The 24,942-nt window shown below is 41.9% G+C and overlaps 1 protein-coding gene across 1 annotated transcript in view; it reads left to right on the forward strand.

Moving 5' to 3' along the window:
- Positions 1-22,877, forward strand: part of Tbca (tubulin cofactor A) — a 54,004-nt gene extending 31,127 nt beyond the window's left edge. The window contains exons 2-4 of the mRNA NM_009321.3: positions 12,314-12,419; positions 17,062-17,148; positions 22,604-22,877. Coding sequence (NP_033347.1) covers positions 12,314-12,419; positions 17,062-17,148; positions 22,604-22,684 — 274 coding nt within the window. The 3' untranslated portion in view covers positions 22,685-22,877. The remainder of the gene's footprint in view (positions 1-12,313; positions 12,420-17,061; positions 17,149-22,603) is intronic.
- The last annotated feature ends 2,065 nt before the right edge of the window (positions 22,878-24,942 follow it).

Below are 24,942 nucleotides of genomic sequence, written 5' to 3' on the forward strand. Positions count from 1 at the left end.
CAATATGCTACCCAATGGAATCTGTCTCACTAGATCTTCCTAAGTATGTCAGAAAGAATTCCATGCTCAGATTCTTGTGAGAAGGGCCGAAGCCAACAGCTTTTCGTGTTTGTTGCAAGGTTACTCCACTCTGTGGATGCTGAGGCTTAGATAGCGTAGGTAGAGTTTCCCAGGCTCTTGCACATAGAAAGTCTTCTTTTCATCATGTCTGTTCATATCACTTGGAAGAGCTATGTTTTCCATAAAAGAGATGATGGATGATAGATATTTGGTTATATTTGCATGTTCAGTTATCTGTACACATACAGGTTAGAGTCATGTACTATATAGTTACTATAATTGTAGTTCCTATGTCTTTCACTCTCAGTGCTATAGGTACTGAGTTTTTTGGGTAGGCCACAGAACGGGATGTTTGTCATAGATATGTGCTCATGGCAGACAGATCTTTGTGAATTCTAGGCCAGACTGGTCTACATACTGAGTTCCAGGCCTTGAGCTCAGACCTGGGAAGACCTGCCTGGTAAATACCTCATCTGAAATAGGCAAAGGAGCTATGTAGAACAATTCTTTGCATGAAGTTGTGGTGTTCCTAAGTCCCATAGGCACAAAATGTATCTGTTGTTCTACTTTGTTAGAAGACTTTGTACTTTGACATGCTGACACATGCTGTTCATGGTGTCCACGACGTGACTCCAGCTATGACAGTGAAGCCTTTGAAGGGTTCAGTGCTAATGCAGATCAGTGGCGTGTAAATGATTTACTTAGAATAATTAGTGGAGTAAGTGGAGAATGAATTTAAACTAGTACACACACTTAGTGAATTAGATAGTATATTTTAAGGTTGGGACAAGAAACTCTTGAAGGATTCCACAGTCTGGGAATCACCAATTTTAGAGTAATTAAGAAAATTCAACTCTTGAATTTTCAAATCAGGTTTAGTAGCTGTTATAAAGAAAAAAAAAGTGTGTGTGTGTGTGTGTGTGTGTGTGTGTGTGTGTGTATCTATGTGTCTGTGTGTATGAGAGACAGAGATAGGAGAGACAGACAGACAGACAGACAGACTGACAGCATCAGATCCAGAAGGCATCAGATCCCCTGAAACAGAAGTTACAGGTGGCTATGATCATGACGCTGTGGGTGCTAGGAATAGAACTTAGGCCTCCTGGAAGAGCAGGAAGTGCTCTTTATCACTGACTCATTAACGTCACTGATGTCTCAAACCTTAAAGGGACAATTTAGAGAATTCATGGGCTATTGTATTTATTGGTGTTTTTGAGTTACTAATTCTAAGATTTGTAGTTTTGAAACAGTTATATCGATTTTGGATTTGGCATGCATCATTTTAGCTGTTTACAAAATGTCTTGTCTAACTTACTTATTAAAATTAATTAAAGCATATATTCTACTTCAGCAGTTAATAGAACTTGAACCATCTCCAGTTTAATTGATTAATTACTGGGTACTGGAAGAAATACGGTAACAAATGCCATCAAATTAAGCATTCATTTTCTTTCATTTAGGCTACACAGGAACAATGCATTGCTTCCATTCTTGAGAGCTGAGTAGCTGCTTTCAAGACTAGGACAAGTTGTCTGCGCTGTACTCTTGTAGTGTTTCATTTTTAAGACATTATAATTATTATTACTTTACTCAATTATTTTACTTTTGGAACAGGTAAAAGACATTAAAGACTTATAAATCACTTCATTTACTCTAAGCATGATATAGTTTGGTGGATATAAAGTGCACTCATACTGCAATCCTGATCTCACATTTCCCAGCCTCATGGCCTTACATTAGCTTCTTCTCTTTCAAGTGAAAACAAATCAGTCACTGCTTACCTCCGGGGGAACATGAGTGTACTTGGTAACACCTGTTGAGGCACGAACCCTGCTAGATGCTGATATCAGGCACACCACCAGTCCTTAAGCGCATATGCTTTCCAGAGCAGTAGACAAAATATGAACACTGTGTTAATGGGGTGCTCAGGCCGTAACGATCCATAGGATCCACTGTCATCTTGGGCTAATGAGAGGAGCAGTGGTGGACTGATCCTATGGTAGGAGCATATAAGTTAGGTTTCAGAGATGGGGAGAGGGGGCTGAAGAATGTGAAGGAAGCATTCCAATGAGAACAACCTCCCCAGCCCTTTCTCATTCTGTCTGTGTACTGCACTTTCAAGTTTCAAGAATATAGGATACTATTGAAAATTCTTTAATAATCTCAAAATCTTTTTAATAACAATATTTAATTTTATATGTATATAAGTGTATGTACATGGAAGAGGACAGCTTGAGGAGGGGAATGGGGAAAGTTCTCTTTCCATCATGTGGGTTCCAGAGGTTGTACAGAGATTCAGATTGTTAAACTTGGCAGCAAGCATCTTTATCTACTGAGCCATCTCATCGTCTCTCAAAGTCTTTTTATGTATTTGTGTGTTTATTGTGATGATGGAGATTGAGCCCTGGCTTCATGCATGCAAGGCAAAGACCCTATCATTGAGCTATCTTCCCCAATCCTGATCCTGAAATCTTGACTTACTGTCATTTAAAGATTGGGAAAAAATAGAATGTCTCACTTGGAGTTCTTTAATGACCATAAAAAGAATTAGTAGAGAATGACTCCAAATTTTAGCTACATACACTATGTAGTTATAGATGGTGTACCCTAAATCAGAAAATTCTGAAGTCTTGCTCAGTACATTGACATGGATTTGACAGCGTAAGTTTCCCACCATATAAACTGGTGGGTATGGTTTCCTGGGGTTTCCTGTGTAGCACCATTAGGCAACCTAGCTCCATGAAACTCCAGCAGTGCTAATTCTGGCTACCTTGGCTTCCCTCTTCTGAGATCTCAATATTTGACACTCGACAGACATAAAAATGAAAATTCGATTGAAATAAAAGATAATATTTATTGTGGAGTTTACCCTCCAATAACCACCAAGATTGTTAAAAGCTAGTGTTTAATATTTTTGATAAAGTTTTGACTTATAAAATGGTCTTCCACAGGCTTGCATAGATACCTCTTGATACAATAGAAAAGAAAGCTGAGTTGTGTGACTCTATCTTTACTTTCTTTGTTCACGTTTACTTAAAATAGCAAGAAGAAAAGAAAAGGTCTCTCAGTTCTGAGTGTTTTGTTTTGGACTGAACTGTTCCAGAATTAGAGGTATAGTCCCTAAGTGGTATGTTGCAAAAGCCTTCAAAGTGGCAGCCGGCACCTCTTTCCAGCCCCAGCCTGCAGCAGTGGTAAGATGCTGGCAAAAGCTGTCAAAATGGCATCTCCTCAGCCTACAGCTTTCATGAAACACCACTACAGGAACTGTCCCACAGGGGCTGTACAGTGTGGCAGCACCTCCTCTCCAGCTTCCCTAAGCAGCTCCACAGAGACAGCATCTCAGCAAAAGCTGCAGCCAGGAGGGACTTCCCACCCTAACCCACGGTTTGATGCAGGGGAAGGGAGGTGGAAAAAAATGCCATCAATTCTGGAGCAAGAAAATCCACCAGTCCCTGAGCCTCCCCAAGCTCAGTGCTTGAAATCCCACCAGTCCTTATTCTGGAAATCTCTGCCCTGAAAAGCCCACGCACCCACCAAGAAATCCTATATAAGCACTGTCCTTTATACAATTCCCTGCCATCAGCTCCCAAGAGCAGAGGGCAACCATGCCTGGATTCATCCCTTCACACCCTGGACCTTTCAATAAATCTAGTGAAGTTTTCTGCCTGGTGTGACTCTTCTCATCAGAAGAAGCCATAGGGTCCTCAGCTTCTCAGCTCAGCTATGGATACCCTCCTCTGGGGATTGCAGTGCGTCTGCTGAGTGGCTTCCTCTCAGAGCTTCGTGGTTCCTGAGCTCCTGCGTCTCAGTCCTTCCACTGGGACACTCACTGTCCCACCTCAAGAGCTGTGTGGTTCCTGGGCTTGCGAGCCTCAGGACATCTTTCCATCCGAGCAGAAACAAGAACATAATCTTTGTCCTGTGGAGTAACTGAATGGTGTGTCAGTACAGATGTTGTTAGCTTAAGTGACAAGAAGACAAGAAATTTACATGGCTTAAGATGTAAAGATCATTAATTATCTTATCATAAATCTGCAGGTAGAGTTCTTAGAAAGACTTCAGTGACATCAACTAGGACTAGGAGTTACCTGATATCTAGACTGGCCTGTCCTTTAAAATTAGTTTTCTCATGACCCCACAGACCTTTTGGCACATGACACACAGGACAGATCTGTTCTATCAACAGGACACTAGGTAAGGACACTAGGACTGACTTAATTTGAGAGATGTGACTTCCTGGGGATCATAACCAAGATTGGTTTCTCTTATCAAGAAACTAAGGCATGAGTTCTAAGGAGCACACCGAAACATGGGTTTGTTGTTGTATGCTCAAGGCTTTGAGAATCACATTAAAGTTCATCTGTAGTGGCAACACCAATTTCTGTCATGTTTGTAGGATGCACTATCACACTGCCTCACTGTAAAGAGGAGCTGTTGACCCTCACCAAACAGCTGGGGTTGCTTTATGCCAGTGCAGATGACAAGAGACTGTAGTTCTAGGGAGAGAGCTGGGACAGTAAAGTGCTTTCCATGAGGACTTGAGTTCAAACCCCAGAAACCACTGAGAAATGCCAAGTCCTTGCTTGTAATCTGAGGGCATGGAGAAAGGTGGATCCTTGATATACAACTAGCCTAACTAATGAATTCCATGGGCCAGTGCGAAACAAGGTGGATGGCTTCAGAGGAACAGCATCCAGCAACCAGCAACACTCACATATGCCATGCACACAGATACACAAAATTATACAAAGTAGTCTGTAAATGGGTAGAAACATAACTAAGGTTCTAGTATTTGAATATAATACAGTATCAAATTATTTGTCATTAGGGCCTCAACAAGTTTCTTTTCCTTTGTGTCTCACAGTAGAAATCTGAAAAGTATTGTTTCTTTAGAAAAAGGAAAGCTTGTCAGCAGCTGTCAGTGGAAAAGAACCCTTGTCTGTCAGGAAGTAGAGTCATACGAGAGATTTTAAATCTAAGACATGCACACAGGTAATTGGCTATTTAGGTTTGAAATTTTTACAAAATACTTTTAAATATTTATAGTTTAGGTTTCATTAGCTGACCAGGACTCATTCTTGCCAATACCTATGTCATGATTTTTATGAGAGAGATTTGGTAAATATCTGTCTTAGGATTTTATTGCTGTGAACAGACACCAAGACCAAAGCAACTCTTAGAAGGACAATATTTAATTGGGGCTGGCTTACAGGTTCAGAGGTTCAGTCTGTTATCATCACGGCAGGAACATGGCAGTGTCCAGGCAGGCATGCTGCAGGAGGCCCTAAGAGTTCTACATCTTCATCTGAAGGCTGCTAGGAGAAGACTGGCTCCCATGTGGTTAGGAGGAGTATCTCATTGTCCACCCTCACAGTGACATACTTCCTCCAACAAGGCCACACCTACTCCAGGGTTACACCTTCTAATAGTGCTTGTTCCTGGGCCAAGCATATTCAAACCACCACAGTATCCTTGGTCTTTAAGCAGACCTTGAAGACACAAAGCAAGTGAAGCTGAAAATGAGCCCATGGATCATAGTGCTTTCAATGTGATTATTACAGGATCACACTTCCCTCCATATAGAGCGTCTGTTGCCAAGGGATCTTCCTGGTAAACCTGGGCTAAATGGAGTCTTCCTCATTTGTGTTTCCTGTTATACCGTGATTGTTGCAGAGGGTCATAGAGTTTATAGGTGTATGGTGGAAAGAAAACTTACGTTTTCTGTCTTCTGCCTTGTTACTTATTTTCTCTGTTCTTTAAGACTCACTTTTATGTATGTATGCCTGAAGAAGCCAGAAGGGAATGATAGATCTTCTGAACAGAGCTTGAATTACCAGTCAGTGTGGGTGCTGGAACTAAACTCGTGTTCTCTGGAAGAGCAGGAAGTGCTCTTGACCACTGACCCATCTCTTGGCCCCCATTTTCTTTATTCTTAGACTTGAGTCCATTCTTTTTAAGATGTTCCTCTAGAGCTTACACTAAGGTTCTCATTTAGACTGTTGTCTCTTGGCCTACAGAGCAGTCTTGTTGACTTCCCTCTCACACACTCTCATTGAAGCATTGTATGGACCATAAGTTTTTGTTCTTGTAGCTTCTTTTCTAGATTTTAATTTTCAGTTTGCTACAGTATATTTTTTTCATTATTTAAAGTTTTGAGAATTTCCTACTTGTACCATATATTCTTAAATAAATTTCTTAGAAGGGGGCCATAGATGAACTTTCTGGTTTTGTGTGGGTGTGGGTGTGTGTATGAACAGTTCACTCGCCTTATAACATCGTTCCTAGGTTACCTACGTAAGTTCCTAGGTTACCTACGTAAATCACTGGGTTAAGATCTTAGTGCATGCACCTTCACGTCCCTGGCTACCTCGGTTTCAGCTGCAGTCCCTCCGTATCACCCATCTCCCTTCACTCCCTTTCTCTGGGCTCCTCCCATCATCTGTCATGCTCTGTGCTGTGTCTGTTATCATTTTGCCCCACTAGAAAGTGCCAAAGGTCAGACTTTTGTACTTTTATTCACAGTTATGTCCTTGGTATCTGAGGTCATGACTGGCATACAGTAGCTTCTCAATAAGTAATTGCTAAATGAGTTAATGAATTTTCCTTCACCCTTTATTATAGTTATAAATTTAGGTTATGTCATTTTCTCTAAGAATGTTGAAGGGATTAGTTGATTGTCCTCTGATAGCTATTGTTATTAATGTGAAATATAATGTCAATATGGGTGTTCCTTCTTTTGTAGGTGACCCATTTCTTCTCCTTTTGAAAGCTTTAGTTTTCTTATAGCTCAGAAATTGGTTTTCTTTCTCTTTTCTTTTCTTTTCTTTTCTTTTCTTTTCTTTTCTTGTCTTGTCTTGTCTTGTCTTGTCTTTTTTTTTTTTTTTTTTTTTTTTTAAAGAGAGAACTTACTAGGTGACCCTACCTGGCCTGAAACTCACAGAGCCTCTGCTTTAACCCCATCTGATGGGATACTGGGGTTAAAGGTATGTACCATCATGCCTAGCTTGAAACAACAGCAACTACTACTACTACTTCCTTTTCCTTCTGTCTGCCATCATACCACGCTTTTTAAAGTGAAAGTCAGAGATCAGACTACTCAGTCCTTCAGCTTATGTGGAAAGTGCTTTGCCAACTGAGCCGTCTCCCCAGCTCTTTCTGCCCTCACCCCTACTCCCCATACTATTTTCAATTCATTGTAGTTATACAGTGCACCCCTTAAACTTAACCTTTGTATGTGTGCTCTATTTTCCTTTTGTTTTAATAGTCAGTGTAAGCTTTCACTAAAGCTTTTACTGTTTAAAGGGTGAAATCTGATCTATTGTCTTTAAAGGAACTTGTTAAATGATATGCTAAAAGAGGCACAGATTGATTTAACATTTGGATTTTATTACTAATAATGAGTAATAAGTTTGTCATGGGCTGGTGAGATGGCTCAGTGGTTAAGAGCACTGACTGCTCTTCTGAAGGTCCTGAGTTCAAATCCCAGCAACCACATGGTGGCTCACAACCATCCGTAATGAGATCTGATGCCCTCTTTTGGTGTGTCTGAAGACAGCTACAGTGTACTTACATATAATAATAAATAAGTCTTTAAAAAAAAAAAAAGAAGTTTGTCACATGAGTAAGAAAAAAAAAGTAACTGTTGGTTGACTAGAAAGACCTAATCTAATTTTACCTTGTGCACCCCACATTTGTAATATTTTATTATAAGAAAATGTTGCATGCCTGTGTTAACTTTTTTTGTTGTGACTAAATGCCTAAGGTGGATACCTAAAGTAGGAAGGCTTTCTTCTGGCTCATAGTTTCAGGTCATGGTCAGATGGTTTCATTGGTTTGGAGCCTGTGATGGCAGGGTAATGTGGTAGAAGGGTGTAGTGGGACAGCTGCTTAACTGTAACAAGTCAGAACGGTAAGGCCAGCAGCCTCTGAATGCTCAGTCAGTAGCCACACCCCCTGCACCACAGCAGCAGTGAGCTCTCCAGTGTCACTCTCCTAGGTGGTCCTGCACCTAGACTCTCTTCTTAAGACAGTCTTCCAAATAAGGTTACTCCTTCCTTGAGCTTGGGGGGCAGGGGGGGAGACGACCCATCCTGAGGTGCCCTGACATTCTCTCTCTTCTGGTGTCCTGTTGTTGAGTCCTGTCTTTCGCTCAGGGCCTAGCTCTCTAGCTCTCCTACCTTCCTTTGCCCCCAGCTTTTGGGGCCAGACTGCAACTTTTCAATACCCTGTGTTCTACTTTTAGTCTGAGTTCTCAATAGAAACCTGACTAATCCTGCCCTGCATTGTACTTACTTCATCAGGTAATTAGACATCACCCTTGGCTCATTCTCCCTTCCCACAAGGTCTGAAGTCCTACACAAAATGGAGCAGATTGTTTGCCACAGTGTGACATGAATGGCTCCAGTCTGGTTTGTTAGATTTCAGAGTGTAAAGAGACAGAAGGCAGAAAGAGATCAGTCTGACCTCAACAGATGAGTCTGTTGGTTTCAAATAGTGAAGGTCAGACACTTTCCCTTAGGAATGGAGGTTTTGCTGGGGGAAAAGCTATCTGGAATCCTTTATAGAGACAGTGAGGGCTTGGAAATAAGGAACTTGGTGCAGTTGTAAGGGTCTGTAGTCTCTTCTTCTTGCAACTGTTTGCTTAGGCAAGACAGACTGTTTTGGGAGACAGGCTCTCCCAGCAAACATTCCTTTCTGGGCTGTGGCTGACAGTTGAGCAGGGTCAGTTGTAATCTCATAGGAATCCTTCCTGTTCTTGCAGCCCAGGTACTCTATCACAGTTCCTAATAGATCCTTGTTCCTGGCTGAAATCTCCTCTAAGTCTGATCTTCACTGTCCATGTACCTGTTGGTATCCTGGTCTGCAGGCTCTTGGTAGAATCACCCAGTAAGATCTGCTAGTTACAGCACTTGAAGCTTGTGCAAGCTGCCCACAAATCCTGCCTCCAAACGAGTGTAGAAGCTTCTGAACCACATTGCTAGGCAGCCACTATGGCTGTTTGTCTCTGTCTCTGTCTGTCTGTTTGTCTCTCTCTGTCTGTCTGTCTCTGTGTGTCTGTCTGTCTGTCTGTGTGCATGCAAATGTGTCTGTATGTGTAGGACCAAGTCTTATCTCAAAGTGATCTAATATAATGATCTAATTCCATCATTTCCCTAAGGTGCCATCAGATTATAGCTCCGTGGATAGATGAAAACCTTATGATCTATCCCTTCCTCAACCCCCCTGAACTGACAGCCAGACCTTTAACACACATACTTTTTAGGGGAACAATTTAGAATGAAACCAGGATATGGGCACACAGTATACGGGTAGGAATTTCTTTGTGCTATTATATATGATGTGATAATTGATAACGACCTCTATACCCAGGATTTAATGCCTAATAAGCTGTTATGTTTGTCCTGTATAAAGCTTCGTAGGCACTAGCAGCTGTATTTTCAACATCATGTAACTTGTCAATCATTTATCGACTGATCCTGTTAAGTGGAAGTGTCTCTGCTGTGTTTACTTTGTGTATACTAGAATTACAGGTTCTCACTAGGTGCTGGTGATTTTTCCCCTGTTTTTCTAGGGCAGTATTTTTTTATCCAATAACTTTTTCATGAGCCTTTGTATGTTACATGTGGCAAGTGGGTAGGTGTGCCTAATTTTGTTGGGGCTGTTCCTGCCATTCTATGTAGACAAACATAATGAGGTGACAGGGATTCGAGTCAGATGTTTGCAGGGCAAAACACTGTATACCAGTTACCAGTGTGTTTTTGTTTCTCCATTACTGTCTCTCACTTTTGTTCTACTTCAGAATCACTTTGTTTCTATAATATGAAAATGTTAAAAGGCAAATGTATTCATGTTCCTTAGGCTCATTTCCTAAACGTTCAGGTTACAATGAGCAACTATAGCATAAGTCTAGCACATTCATAGCTCTTACCTCATTTGGCGCTGGCCATAGGTTGCCACCCTGATTATGTCTTTGAATTACAGGAATTTATGGAATGTTGTGACCTCCGGTAGCCTATGCAACTCACTGTGGTTTGAGTCTGAGATGGCCCCAAAGACTCATGCATTTGGAGGCTTTGTTGCTGTCCTAAGATCTCTGTCTTAATCAACAGATTAATCCCTTGATGAATTTATAATATGATGACACTTTTGAGAAGTTAGACTGAGTTGAGGAGGAGGAGTAGATCACTGGGGCATGCCCTGGCAAAATAAATCTTGTCCTTGGTCCCTTTCTGCCTCTACGTCCTGACCACCATGAGTTAAGCAGTTCTGCCCCATTGTGCTTTGTCTTACTTACCACAGGCTGGAAACAGTGAATGTGGACTCCTTTAAATTGTTTCTCTTTCATAAATGTCATAGATATGGGAGGACGGACTACTGATGACTGACTACTTTTTTAGAGAAGTTTAGCAACCAGAAATATTTGGAAACACTCTGCCTTGTTGATAAGGCACTGGATTCTGAATACAAATGAATAATAGTTGTTACATGATGATAACTAAAACAGCGACTCTGTGATAATAATGAAATATAAGATGCACAGCATGCAAGTCCAAAACTTGCAGAAGCTAAGCATAAGACCTGTGTGTGTGTTGCTTTTCCATTGCTTTGTAGACGCTGTGACCAAGGCAATTTACAGAAGTTTATTGGGACTCAAGAGTTTCAGAATGTTAGAGTCCATGTCCATCATCATAGAATGTGACAGCATATGAGGTGATAGAGTAGTAGCTGAGAGCCTTAGTCCTGACCCGCTATCTCCAGACAAGAAGCTACCTGGGAATGGTGTGGACTTTTGAAACCTCAAAGCCTACTCCCAGTGACAAACCTCCTCCAATAAGGCCACATCTCCTTCTCAAACAGTCCTACCAGTGGATGGCCAAGCATTCAAAGATACTGAGCCTATGGGGGACAGTCTCATTTAAACCTTCACGACCTGTGTGTTTGGAAAATAGGAGTATGTATGAAGTGGGGCAGTTCATATATGACTCTTCGGAAAGAGCAGTTAGCTCCAGCCAGTAGTGAGAGTGCACCTCCTGTTTCTTACTGAGGCAGCCGAGAAAAACTAGAAATCCAGACTTAACGCAGCTTCTTCTTGCAGTGCTAGCCCTCAAACCTAGGGCCTCACTCTTGCTAAGTAAGGACTGTACACCTAGTAGAATCCTAGCTTTTTAATGTATACATAAACTTCTCTGTCCCAGTACTTCCTTTAAAAAAAAACAAAAACAAAAACAAAACTGTTTTAAAGGACCTTTTAAGACAATTATTTGTAGTGATTTTGTAGTACTTATATTTAAAAATTATAATCTTAATGGGTATAGATTTCATTTTCAGAGGTTTAGTCCATTATCATCTTAGCTGGAAGTGTGGCAGCAACCAGGAAGTTGTAGGGCTGGAAGAGCTGAGAGCTCTACCTCTTGTTCCAAAGGCAAACAGGAGAAGACTGGCTCCCACATGGCTAGAAGGAGGGTCTTGAAGCCCATGCCCACAGTGGTACACTTCCTCCAACAAGGCCACAGCTCCAAATACTGTCACTCCCTGGGCCAAGAATATTTAAACTGCCACACAAAAGTCAGTTTTGAAAAGCAACACAGAAGTGTTAGCTCCTTTACATTGCCGATGTAAGAGTGGGTTTTCTTCTTAATGTACGAGCAGAGGCAGCCACCCTCTCTCTTGTGTCTTTCCCAATAAATATCATATGTTATAGCTTATAAGAGAGGTTATAGCTCATGAAAGGTATGCTGACAGTTGGAAGCCAAGGAATACAACAAAGTCACACCACACAACAAACCTCACACAAGAGATGTATTGGGAGGGAAAACCGGGAAAGTCTGGGAGCAGGGCCTGGCCTTTGGAGCTCCTTAGGGGCAGGGTCTAACCACTAGTGGTCCTCAGGCTGGAGGTCTGGCCACTTGGGTTTAGTGGCAGCTGGAGGGGGTCTAACCTGTCTGCCATAGTAGCCTAGGGGTAGAGCCTGGCAACTGGAGATCTCCAGAGGTGGGGCTTGCAATGGGATTCTCTGCCATCTGACTGAGATTGGTGTGACTGTGTTGGCTCCCCTCAAAGCTATAAAACACACTTTACCTCAGTAGAGGACTTGGGACACATGGCTCATACTTATATCAGTGGCTAAAAGTAGCTGCCTCCATTTTGCCTACCCATATTAGTATTTCAACTAGGCTTTGTATTTACATAGTTTCTTTGTTATCCTTTAGAGAAAAAAATGTAATTCTCTGAAACATTTTTGGTTTGTTTATAGATTGGTCAAAGAAAGAGTGATGTACGAAAAAGAAGCAAAGCAGCAAGAAGAAAAGATTGAAAAAATGAAGGCTGAAGATGGAGAGAACTACGCCATTAAGAAGCAGGTAAAGCCGACACTTACTAAGAACTGGGATAACTCAGATGGCGGGCGTGCGGGCGCTGTGCACTGTGACAGGAGCTTGCATTTACAAGCAAGGGAATGGCTGTGGTGAGCATGTCGGTAAGCTTGGCTTTCAGAAAGCTGAGGCAGGAAGATTGTTGCCAGTTAGAAGCCAGCCTGTGGACTAGGGGAGCCCTGTCACACAAGCACAGACAGAGACACCTAGCAAAGCAGAAATAAAGCTCAGCAAAGGTAGGACATGGCACAGATGATGCGGCCACAGCAGGCCACAGTGCTCACACGTCAGACACAAGCGTCTGTGGGTGCTCTCAGCCGGGAACCCCAGCTCCCCCACTGCTAAGTGCTGAACATAAAAACAGAGGCTATAGCCATGCTTCAGTTACATGCTTACATTTAGAGATAGCTTCCCAAACTAATGTGAAGACCACGAAAATACAATATATGTTGTATTTCATTTCACAATAGTTAGGAGATTGAAGGAGACCAGATGTTCATCTTCAGTGAAGGGATAAGGAAAGTGTTCTGCATGCACACTGACTAGAACTCATCGTAGGCTTAAGAAGGAGTCAGGAAACCTGCAGGAAACAGTGGACTGGCTGGTTGGATAGTGGTGTAAGTTCTGAGGAGTGGGCTCCGTTAACTGGTGAGTGGCTAGGATTGTAGTTGCTCTTAGATGTCCTCATCTGCAGGGCTGGGGGCTGTCTGTGCGGCTTTTGGTGATTCCCGCCTCCTCACTTGGTCTTGCTTGAAGTGTGTGCACTTTTTCTTTAGAGCTACCATTTGCTGACTTTTCTCTGTATTTTTTCTACTTGTAAGTTTATCAGTTTGTACGTCATTTCCTTTGATTGTTTTGAGCTCATTCATTGAATTCATTCATTGCCTTTTTTCTGTGTGTTTGTTGTTTTGGTTGGGAGGGGTTGCTATTTGCTTGGTTTGTTTCTTTTACCAGGGGCTCTGTATGTAGCCCTGGCTGTCCTGGAATCCCCTGGTTAGAGCAGTCTGGCCTCCTGCGTCTGCTGGAGGAAGTGCTGCTGTTTACATCTGCTTCTTTTTCTATATTTTTGAGGTAAGCACACTTAGCTTTGATGATGTCAACATTCAGTGCAGTGTGTTTCCCTCTCCCCATTAGTAAGGTCTGGCTACATTTTTAGCCTCAGCCTCCCAGGTGTGAGGAGCAAAGGTGTGCCACTACTGCCCTGCTGAGGGATTACATCGCAGTTAGGTGCTGTGCTGAGTGTGACTGTGGGTTTAGATTTGTTGTGTTTTCACTGTAGTTTGATCTAGGATGTGCTTTGCTGCAGTGTGTCATAGGGCTGCAACCTCTCTTGTAGTGTTCTGTTTCTTGGCTGATAGCTTTCTGTGCTGGTGTTTAGTTCTTTCCCATCTTTGCTCATTTTTGTCTAGTATTTCTATAAATTGTTGAATGTAAGTGTGGAAATCCCCATCTGTTTACGTGCATTTATCAGTTTATCTGTTCAGTTCATACACAGTCATGTTACCTTGATGTGCTTATAACAGTATGATAATGTGACACCTGTTTTATCCCTGACAGCATTTCTTGATCTGCAGCAGTCAGTGTTGCAGGACTCTTCGCTGTACAGTATTAATGTCTTCACTGTTACTCTTGTTTTGTAATGTTTCCACATCTTTTTTCCATCCTTTTATTTTCTGTTTCTTTATTATGTCTGAAGTGACCTTCTTATAGAGAGTATATGGTCAGGTACAGTCAGTCTGTCCGGGCTTTACATGGAATGTTTGCACCATTTATGTCTCATGACACTTGTTTGGGGTATCAGAGTAGAGTGGACACCACCCCTCCCTTTTTCCCTCAGTGGATTCAGAAATAATCAGACAAACACAAGTCAAATGGGTCCGTAGCTTACCACATTGAGTGTGGTAACGTCCTGCACCATTTAAGGCGAGGACTAGTCAATGTTGCAGTGATTTCTAGAGTTCCATCTGACAAGCAAGTATGACTGTCATGGGCTTCAGAGACAGCTGACACTATAGGTTGTTATAGATTATAGGTCACGTCCAACCCTGGGTATAAGCTCCGTCTCACTAAAGAAGCTGAACCCTTATCCTAATCAGCTACCAGCTTAATATTGCCACATTATTTCACAGAGTTCTCCCTGACAAAGACTTCTTATCAATGAGAATGTTTCCTTTTCAGTTTTTGTGTTTGAGTATAAAAGAAACTGATCAACTTGTAGGTTCTCCAGCCTATAGATTGTTACAAACTAATGAGTCTTGCTTAGTCTTCCCCAGCTTCCATTTTACCAGGCTAAATACCCAAAAACTTGCAACTTGTTTTAAACTGAATTTCACATCAGTGGGGAAAGCACTCCATAGTATCCCTAGGGTTCCTTATGTGCCCCAGGTACTACACCAAGACCCTGGTTTTCCCTTAGACAAAATGTAGTAAGCATTAGAATCAACCTTTTATTCAGGTCTTCTAAAGAAAGGTACCATTCATTTGAATGACTACTTTCCAAGGAAGATACTGTTAGTTAAATTTGGGTATTTGGGGTTGTCTTTGTGTAGCCATGACTCAGTTGTTGTTAGTCTTGGCAGATGTAGTCCCACACCTGGTTAAGAAACGATTCCAAATGGAAGCTGCTGGGAAAAAGAAAATCAGTTTTCTTTAATGGACTTAAACTTGCTATGTCGGCCACAGCTCAGGGCATGCGCCAGTGCTCAGGGCTCCATGCTCAGGATAGCTGGCCAACACAAACTGGACTCCGTGGTTTTTTTAGTGGTCTCTTTGTTTGTTTTTGTAAAGAACATGAGCTTGGCTGGGTATCAATTTGGGAAAGACCTGGGAGGACCTATTTTATACACACACACATCCCTGGCAGTCATAATTCATTGCTACAAGGAAAAGTATTCACCTTGCAAATTTGATGCAGGTATAGATTATGGTGAGAGGGGGGGATAGATGGATAGGTGGATGGATGGATGGATGGATGGATGGATGGATGGATAGATAGATAGATAGATAGATAGAGATATGGCAGATGCTCAGTGCAGCCTACTGTGGGTTAAATCTTCAGCTGTGGACCTGTGGCTGGGGGAGGAGGGTGAATATAGAGGAAACTTAGTGACTAATCAGGGTAGAATACAAGAGAATGAACTTTTGTCATGTTGCTAGACTAACAGGCCATCCTGCTCTGTTACTAATACAGAGAGATAATACCAAATAGAAGTTCTGTCGGGTAGTGCTGCTTAAGGTTCATTGCAGTAACATTAAAGCTTGGCAAACAATTGTAAATGCACGTTTTGACTTGTCACGAGTTTGACCTTGGTCTTTATATTCATCTTCTTTAGTTCCGGTAAGTGGTTCTGCAGGAGGTTTTTCCACAGGAGGGGAATTCTGAAATGTTCTGGTGCCAGTTTCCCACACACACTCAAAGGGAGACATGCAAAACTGGCTTAGCGGCGCTGCTTGGATGTCGTTTGCCTGAAGTAAAGTCAGGTCCGTGTGCTTGAGATTGTTTAGCCTGTGCCTTGTTAATAAAGGAGCTCTAGGTCCGCCGTGCCTTGTGGTCCAGGAAGTAGATATGGATAGAGAATCTGAATGTCGGAGTGGTTTATTACAGTGTGAGCTGACAGACTGTCAGAAAAAAGCATGACGATACTGGGTCCTACTAAAGTTTCCATTATAATTTAGCATTATTGCCATTAAATTGTATGTAGTGTTTTATTTGAGCCAGGCAATCTTGGTTAATTTTGTACCCATTTCTCTGAAAGCCTTTGATTATCATGCTATCTGTCTCTGAGAACAACTAAGGAAACAAATTCAGCTCAGCGTCTTGGCTGACTGATGACTGAGCCTCCTGGCTTTCTGTTGTGTTTTATATACAACATAGCTTTGAATGGTAGACTTTACATCCAAAAACATCCTCTAAAGTCAAAGTGTCCCTGTGGTTAGTTCTTCAGTGTTTGTCTGCGGGAGGAGCAGGCAAGGAGCTCGGGTTCAGAGGGGGCTGCATTGGTAACTCGGCTCAAACTGCTTGGGGAGAATAATCTCTCTCCTAAAATGAAGCACAGGGATAAGTAATAACTTTTTATGCATGATAAGCAACAAAATATGAACCTGCTGGTCCTTGCTTTTCATGTTTCTTTACCTCTGTCTTTCAGTGAGTCCCTCCTGCAGTGTGCACACGATGTGATCAATAACTCAATAACTTCTCTCATGCAGTAATTATCTCCCTGTGATATTATCTGAACACTGTTTTCCTTTATTACCCAAAGATGCAGGAGATATTTATATGACCAGCTGATCCCATTTTAGATAAAGGTGCTTTGTGACAGCAGGAGAACCGTTTACTTTAAATAGCCTTTCAAAATAAGAGCTGAATGAAAAGCTTTGCCAGTTAATTGCCACTTACCATGAGAAAGTGATTGCCAAAAGGAAGAAAAGTGCAAAACTTTTGTGAAGTTCTGCTTAGAACTTATACTTTGCAAAATTACAGTCTGATAAACCCAATTTAAATTAGAACATTGACTCATTTAACATAATCATACTTTCCATTTCCTCTAAATCATTAGTTATATGCCAATTTATAAAATAAATACACATTAGTTCTGTCATCTAACATGTCTCCCAAATATTCTCATTCCAGGCAGAGATCCTGCAAGAGTCCCGGATGATGATCCCAGATTGCCAGCGTCGGTTAGAGGCTGCATATACTGATCTTCAGCAGATATTAGTAAGTAAAGACTTCTCTATCTTATATTTAACATTTTTTTCAACCTAATACGTAGAAAACCAAAATTTTCAATATTTAACACTACAGCTACTTGAATTTGCTACTAGATGTATTTGCTTGTTGTGAGTCTTAGTTTCTTCTCTTATTGTGAATGAAATACACTTGGCAGGAGAGCAGCTTAGGAAGGAAGGGTTGGCTTTAGCTTAGAGCTCCAGGTGAGTGCATTATAGCAGGAAGTCACAGAGACCTGGGAGAACTGATTACACACATCTGTAACAAGGAGCAGCGAATGCATGTATGAATCACATTTTAAACAGCTCAGTTATTTGTTAAAAAAAAAAAGTATGTATACACACTCACACCAAATATATTGCTGCTCAAAACTGGTACCATGTATACCAATTTTAGATTCAAACCTTTATCTGTAACAAGATACAGTGAATGCATGTGTGCTGTCTCTGCTTAGGGAATGCTCCAGCCCACAGCTAAGGTGGATCTTCCCACATCAGTTAACATAATTAGAATAATCTGTTTACATGCTCAGAGACAAGCATTAATCTGTAAAATCCCTCACTAGTGTGTCTGGGCCTTGCCTCCTAGGTATCAAGTTGATAGTATTAGCCATCATACCTGGTGTACCAGCATGCTTTTAAATATTTGAAGAGTTTAACTTATGCTTGAGTCATGACTCCACTAAAAGTACTTTTCTACCATGTTTATTCTACTGGTTTAATTAAATATTTGAATCATAATAGCAGGTATACATGGTACCAGTTTTGAGCAGCAATATATTTGGGGTGTGTGTGTGTACACATGCTTTTTTTGACAAATAACTGAGCTAACTGTTTAAAAATTTGATTCAATCCAGTGTCTCACATTAATTTGGTTCTTGTTTAAAACAGCTGGAATTTTAGATTCAAACCTGTAAACTTGAGAGAAAGGGAAGCCAAAGGTAATGGAGGCAGAGCTGAGCTCTCAGGAAGCCACTGAGGTGTGTGGCACTGCTATCCTTACTGTTAAAGCATACAGTGCTCAGCTGACTTTAGGAATGAGGAAGTGGAAGTATAAGTGAAAGCCGTCTTGTTTCTTTTTAATAGTTAACCAGATGCACGGTGTGACTGTCTTAGCTCCACTCTCGGTTGCTGTGATAGAACACCCTGACAAAAGCAGCTTCAGGGACTGAGAGCTTCCTTGGCTTAGATTGCAGGTTACATTATCACTGCAGGGATGGCTGGCTACAGGGTCAAGTTATGTACATAGTGGAGGCCAGAAAGCTGAGAGCTGGTGTTCCCAGTGGGTCTACTCCCTGTCAGCTTGACGACTAAAGCCAGCCATCACACCCTACTTCTCTACTTGACACACAGGCACCACTGTAAGCAGTACCTTCTCTACCCTTTGTCCCCAGAGTCTCACGTTCATCTCCTGGTGTGGATTACAGGCCACCTTTAGAAGTTCTTATTGTCTTTACATTTTCCAATATTTTAAAAGTCTGGAATCTTGTAACTGAGTTCCTATAAAATCAAAAATAAGTTGTATATTTTCAGCATAAAATATAGAGTGAACATTCAGTACAGAGTAAACATTCCTGTTTCAAAAAGAATTGGGCACAACAAGAAGTAAACAAACGAAGCTCCATCAGAGAAAACACCAAATCCTGCAGCTCTTTGTCCTGCATCTGAGGCTTGTAATGAAATTGGCCGAGATCCAAATGCATAGACAGCCCACACTGCTCAGCCCTGCCTCCTCCACACAGCTTCTGCCAGTGCCACACCTGCAGCACTCCACCATGGTCCTGGCTTCGCCTTCCTACTGGGGTTCCACTGTGCCTAAAGCTCCATCCTTATAGATTAGCCTCTCGGGGACTCTGGGGGCACAGGGACTGCCTCCATGCCACACAGTGTCTGGCCTCAGCTGCTCTCAGTCACCTCACCTGTATGTCTTTCATGACTTCCAAACAGATAACACATGGATAGAAGCCAGGTTCTGTTGGCACCTCAAGATACAGCCTTTCCCTTTGGACCACAGCTGTATCCGCTTCCGTGGCCGACCTTGAAGACACGCTTTCCTTTGCAGTTGCTCTCCAGGAGCAGGGAATGCCTTAGGCTTTCTTCCTGTGGATGAATTTGCATCTTTTCCAGATGGAACCTCTAAGTGGTGTGGTTTGCCTTCAGAGCCCTCCTCATTCTCTCCTGCAGCACGGGAGGCTCCTCTTGCCCTCTGCAGACAAAGCTGTACATTTCTTTATATCCAGCTTCCCTCAGGCTCTCAGAACAGGAACAGAATGAAGCCAGACTCTGGCCAAAATGCCACAGGAATGACCCCAGCCCAGTTCCCGAGAGCCCTTGTTCCCTCTGTAACTATTTTCTGGCCTCCACATTCTTATCCTCCACACTCCACTAGATCGCAGGTTAGCCTCTGCTTCCAGCATTTAATGGATTTTCTTAACCATCTACCAAACACGTCCATGTTCTTCCCACGAAACAGCTGCAGTGGCCTAGAAGCCACCTGGTCAGATCATCACAGCAAGTGCCTACCTCTTGGTTCTATTGTCTGCCTTAGTTTTGTTTCTTGTTGCTGTGATAAAATACTGAATAAAAGCAACTAGCTTAAGAGACAAAGAGCTTATTTGGCTCATAATTCCAGGTTACATCCTATGGAGGTCACAGGGACTTGAATCAGCCAGTCAACATTATATCCTTATTCAAGAGCTTAGAGGTATTCCCAGGCGATTCCAGATTATATCAAGTCGGCAGTCAGTGCCAACCATCACACAGCCCGGGGTGGTGACACACACCTATAGTTCTAACACTCGGGAATCAGAGGCAGGTACGTCTCTGTGAGTTCAGGGTCAACATAGAGTCCCGGTCTCAAAAATAAACCATCCGAACTATCCTGGTTTCATGTCTGTTGCTGAGATTAAAAACAAACAAACAACCCTAACAGAAAACTGAATCCCACCAGGTGAGCATAATGGTACTATCATAATTTTTGAGCCAATTTGAAGCAAGTTATATTAAATATTATCTAGGAGGATGGCCACTGTCCAGGTTCATCCCCAGAACTCTCAAGAGAGTTCTCTCAAGAGAATAGCCATGAACTACGTTAGTCAGATGCTTATAAAGGTGGAACCCACAAGGCCATGCACTACTGAAGTGATTTTTATGGGAGATTTTTGCCATAGTCTTTCTTGTTTAGCTCCCAAGTGAACAACACAGATATCAGAATTATTAACAAGCTACAAACCTAAACTGGGCAGGTTCTGAGACTATAATAACCCTGCTAGCCTATTAATAACCATAAATGCCCCATTGCTGGCCAGCTGGTTCTTGGTGTGTTTCATGTATGTCCTCAGTGTAAGCTCTTTAGGCCATGTGGCTTGTTATCTTACATGAACAACAGCCCCCAGCATTCCAGGAAGTGGGCAAGTGGGGCTTACAGGTTAGAAAAATTTTTGTTTAATACATCTCTTCAGTACAGCGATTTAAAACTTAAAACATAACTTTAGCCTTTACAATGCAACTTCAGGAAGAAAGGGTTTAATTTTATTGACAATTCCAGATTATAGTTTATTATGGGGAAATCAAGTTACCGGAATTTGAAGCAACTGGTAATGTCACATCCAGTTAATAGTAGAGGAAAATAAATACACACAAGGCCACTTACTTGTGCTCAGTTTCTCCACTCTCCTATAACTCAGTATCCCTGACCTAGTGAGTAGTGTTGCCCCCAGTGTGCTGTTAGGGACAAAAGGTGTCTGTCATATCATCCAATCATCATTGCAGCTGTGAGCCACCTGATGTCGGTACTAGGAATTGACCTCTATTCCTTTGGAAGAGCAACAAGTGCTTTTAATCCACTCAGGCATCTCTCCAGGTCCCATAGTGAACTTCTTAAAGGTAGGATGCTGATATTCATCAAACAGAGAAACTCATTTTTATTTATTAGAAGGTAGATAAAGTAAAAAAAAGAGGCAGCATATCTCTGAGTTCAAGGCCATCCTGCTCTAAAAAGTAAGTTCCAGGACAGCCAGGGCTACACAGAGAAACCCTGTTTCAAAAAAAAAAAAACCTAACCAAACAAAATGAAAAGGAAGGGAGGGAGGGAGGGAGGGAGGGAGAGAGAGAGAGAGAGAGAGAGAGAGAGAGAGAGAGAGAGAGAAAACCACTGTTAAAATACTACATAGAAACACCATTTATATGTCTTAACAATTTCAATGCTTTTTTTCTCCTTAGGAATCTAATAGCTGATAAGATAAAATAATAATATTGTTTAAAAATAATGTGTTTGGGTAGTTGTACTTGGGGTTACATTAAACTATTACCTCTTCTCAGTAAACCTAAATTTACTGAAAGAAACATGTTGAATATGCACATTATTCCTTTTTATCTCTGTTATAACTGTCTGCATCTTTTGTTGTCCGTAACTTCATTTAAAACTCAAGGGATGGACTGATGGACCCAGGTTCAGCCCCCATACCACAAGTCAGCTCACAACAAACTGTAACTTCAGTTCCAAAGGATCACACACTCTGCCTCCTCTGCCTCCATGGGCAGCAGGCATGCGTGAGGCACACAGATACTTTCAGGCAAAATACTCACACACGTAAAAAGAAAAATAACTTTTTTAAAAAAGTCTAAGACTTTTGTGTAAAGACATAGGCATTCTCTAATTAGTCTGTTGTTATATTTTAGTGAGAGTTTCCTACATATTAGTGTGTATAAAAACTCAATTTTTAAATATCAGAAAATTAAGGGGGGCTGGAGAGATGGCTCAGAGATTAAGAGCACTGACTGCTCTTCCAGAGGTCCTGAGTTCAATTCCCAGCAACCACATGGTGGCTCACATGGTAGTTTATCTGTCGTGGGATCCGATTTCTTCTTCTGGTGTGTCTGAAGACAGTGACAGTGTACTTATATACATGAAATAAATTAATAAAAAAATCTAAAAGAAAATTAAAGATGTTAGTTAATATTTTTAGTGTCAATATGAATACTCAAAAATAAGCAGACAGTCCGTTTTTCTAATTTGATTGTATTTAACTTGGGTGACATTAGTGACATCCTGTAGCATGGGAGTAATTGGAGTACCATTTTACGATGGATGATTAGCAAGTCCTTGTTTTTACTTTGTACATTGTAAATAATCTCTTGTATGATGATGTTGGACAAATAATGATTTTTTTAATTTGTGATTTTATTTAATTATTTAATGCTAATAATTGTAGACAACTGTGTTCTTAATTATAACATGAAAATATAGTATGAAAATATATAATAAAAATAAGCTAACCTCTCATTTCTTCCTTTCCTAGGAACAAAGGGACAGAACTGTTTTATACTTAGAAATCTTAGAATCCTTTTCTCTAATTCTCAAGTTACTTACTGGTCTGTATTATATGCAGCAAAGTATTGAAATTCCTAAACGACAAACTTAATTTTGTTATTTTTCATTTCAGGAAAGTGAAAAAGACTTGGAAGAAGCCGAGGAGTATAAAGAAGCCCGTGTAGTGCTGGATTCCGTAAAGCTAGAAGCCTGACATTTTTCTGTATGGGATGTTTTTTTGCATTAAATCCTGGGGTCCATTCTACAATTCATTGTTTTCAGCCACTGCTGTGTTTAATAATATGAAAACGTGGTTCTTTTTATGCAGTTGCATTTATTTTTCTTTGCATAACTTAATGTGTCAAATAAATGAGTTCATCTAATAAAATTGTTTGTTTTATACTTTACCAAATTTTCAGTTGGCCACTTAGTTAAGTGTCATTAAATCAGGTGTTTTTGAAGGTTATCTGAAGTGTAAATAGTTCGTAGTCGCAGGTTGGGTTTAAAACTAGAGTGTGTCAGCTGGGAGCACTAGGGGGTCTCTGCCTGTGCAGTGTCAGCTGGGAGCACTAGAGGAGGCTCTGCCTGTGCAGTGTCAGCTGGGAGCACTAGAGGAGCTCTGCCTGTGCAGTGTCAGCTGGGAGCACTAGGGGAGGCTCTGCCTGTGCAGTGTCAGCTGGGAGCACTAGGGGAGGCTCTGCCTGTGCAGTGTCAGCTGGGAGCACTAGGGGAGGCTCTGCCTGTGCAGTGTCAGCTGGGAGCACTAGGGGAGGCTCTTGCCTGTGCAGATGTGGGAAGCCAGTCCTGCTGGGCAGAGGCCCCACCCACCCACCCCTGCTCTGTCAGTGAGCCCAATGAGTTCTTTGTGTCCCCAGACTGAACTTTTATGGGACCCGGCCTGAGTTGTTGTTGGCCCTTAGGATGAAGGCAGACTTTGTTTGTGCCCCCCGCCCCAGGAAGGAATGTTAGCACACGCGACTGGACTCATTCTCTGTGGTTTCTGTCCCCTTTTGGTTTTGTACTAGTGATGCAGCTAGGCCCTCAAGCATGGTAGGCAAATGTGCTCCTACCAAGCTGCAGCTCCACCCGGATTTTGTGTTTTACTTGGCCTTCTGAGATAGGGTCTTGTTATGTTCCTCAGGTTGCTGTGAGCTAACAGTGTAGTACACAGTTGTCTTGAACTTAAAATAGTTTCCTGCCTCAGTGTCCTGAGTGGCCAGGGTCTCAGACATGAGTACGAGACACAGCCAAATTGCCTTGATTGACTGGAAATAGTATCATTTTGTCACAAAGTATTTTTCCTGCAGGATTATAAACTCATTACAAAATCATTTGAGGGCTTTCCCCCCTCAAATACATAATTCGTTTAGCTTCTTACATGCCTGGAACATGTGTGTAAACTTTGTGGCCCCAGCTGAACGTGAGCATTGATTGATTCAGTGAGTCAGAACAGTATGAGCAAAGGAAGTTTAAACCTACAGTGGGGGACAAACAGTGCTGGAAAGAGCTTAGGACGGTTGGCTTGTTCTGGTTTCAAGGCTGGATGATCGCTCAAAACTAGCAACTTCACTGAAACTCAGAACTGGAGAAGAGAAAATACTGTCCTTCCCTGGCCTGTCTGAGGGTCCCTTCCTGCCACAGTACCGGAGTGCACACTCCGGCTGTCTTCCTGCCACAGTACCGGAGTGCACACTCCAGCTGTCTTCCTGCCACAGTACCGGAGTGCACACTCCGGCTGTCTTCCTGCCACAGTACCGGAGTGCACACTCCGGCTGTCTTCCTGCCACAGTACCAGAGTGCACACTCCGGCTGTCTTCCTGCCACAGTACCAGAGTGCACACTCCGGCTGTCTTCCTGCCACAGTACCAGAGTGCACACTCCGGCTGTCTCAGCCCCTCATTTGGACCTGGCTGTGGGGAAGCGCACCCTAGTAAGCCCCGGTTTTCCCAGTGATCCCAACAGGAGCTTCTGGTTGAGCCTTTGATCATTTACATTTATGTTAAGTGTTTATTTCCCAGTAACTAGATTGCCCTTCCTTAGCCTGTATTGTAGCATGTAAATTGTTCCTTAGGAAGAAATAGAACTGCGGGAGGGGAAAGGCACGCTTAAAGTAAGCACATGCATACTGTATAAGTGGTAAAACTAGTTAATAGAATGTCCACTTAACATTTCTCAACTTTCTGGACAGTACCATTCAGAGCCTAACATTTTACAATTACCTGTACCTGTGCGCTGAATCTTCCAAATTGAGCAGTCAAACTTGTTTAATCTAGATCACTTTGCAAACTTTATCACATTAGTTGGCTTTTAAAAAATCCCATCAGACTTAATAAGGACATATCCTATACCTGGTTATCATTTAAACCTTATTATTTGGTCATTTAGATAAACCAGGGAGAGATTAATCCTTTCCTTGATGGTGGATTGGGTGGCTTTAAATGTTGTTGGGAATTTGACACGTGTGAGAGAAGA

This window comes from Mus musculus, chromosome 13 (genome assembly GCF_000001635.26).
Source record: "Mus musculus strain C57BL/6J chromosome 13, GRCm38.p6 C57BL/6J".
Lineage (NCBI taxonomy): Eukaryota > Metazoa > Chordata > Mammalia > Rodentia > Muridae > Mus > Mus musculus.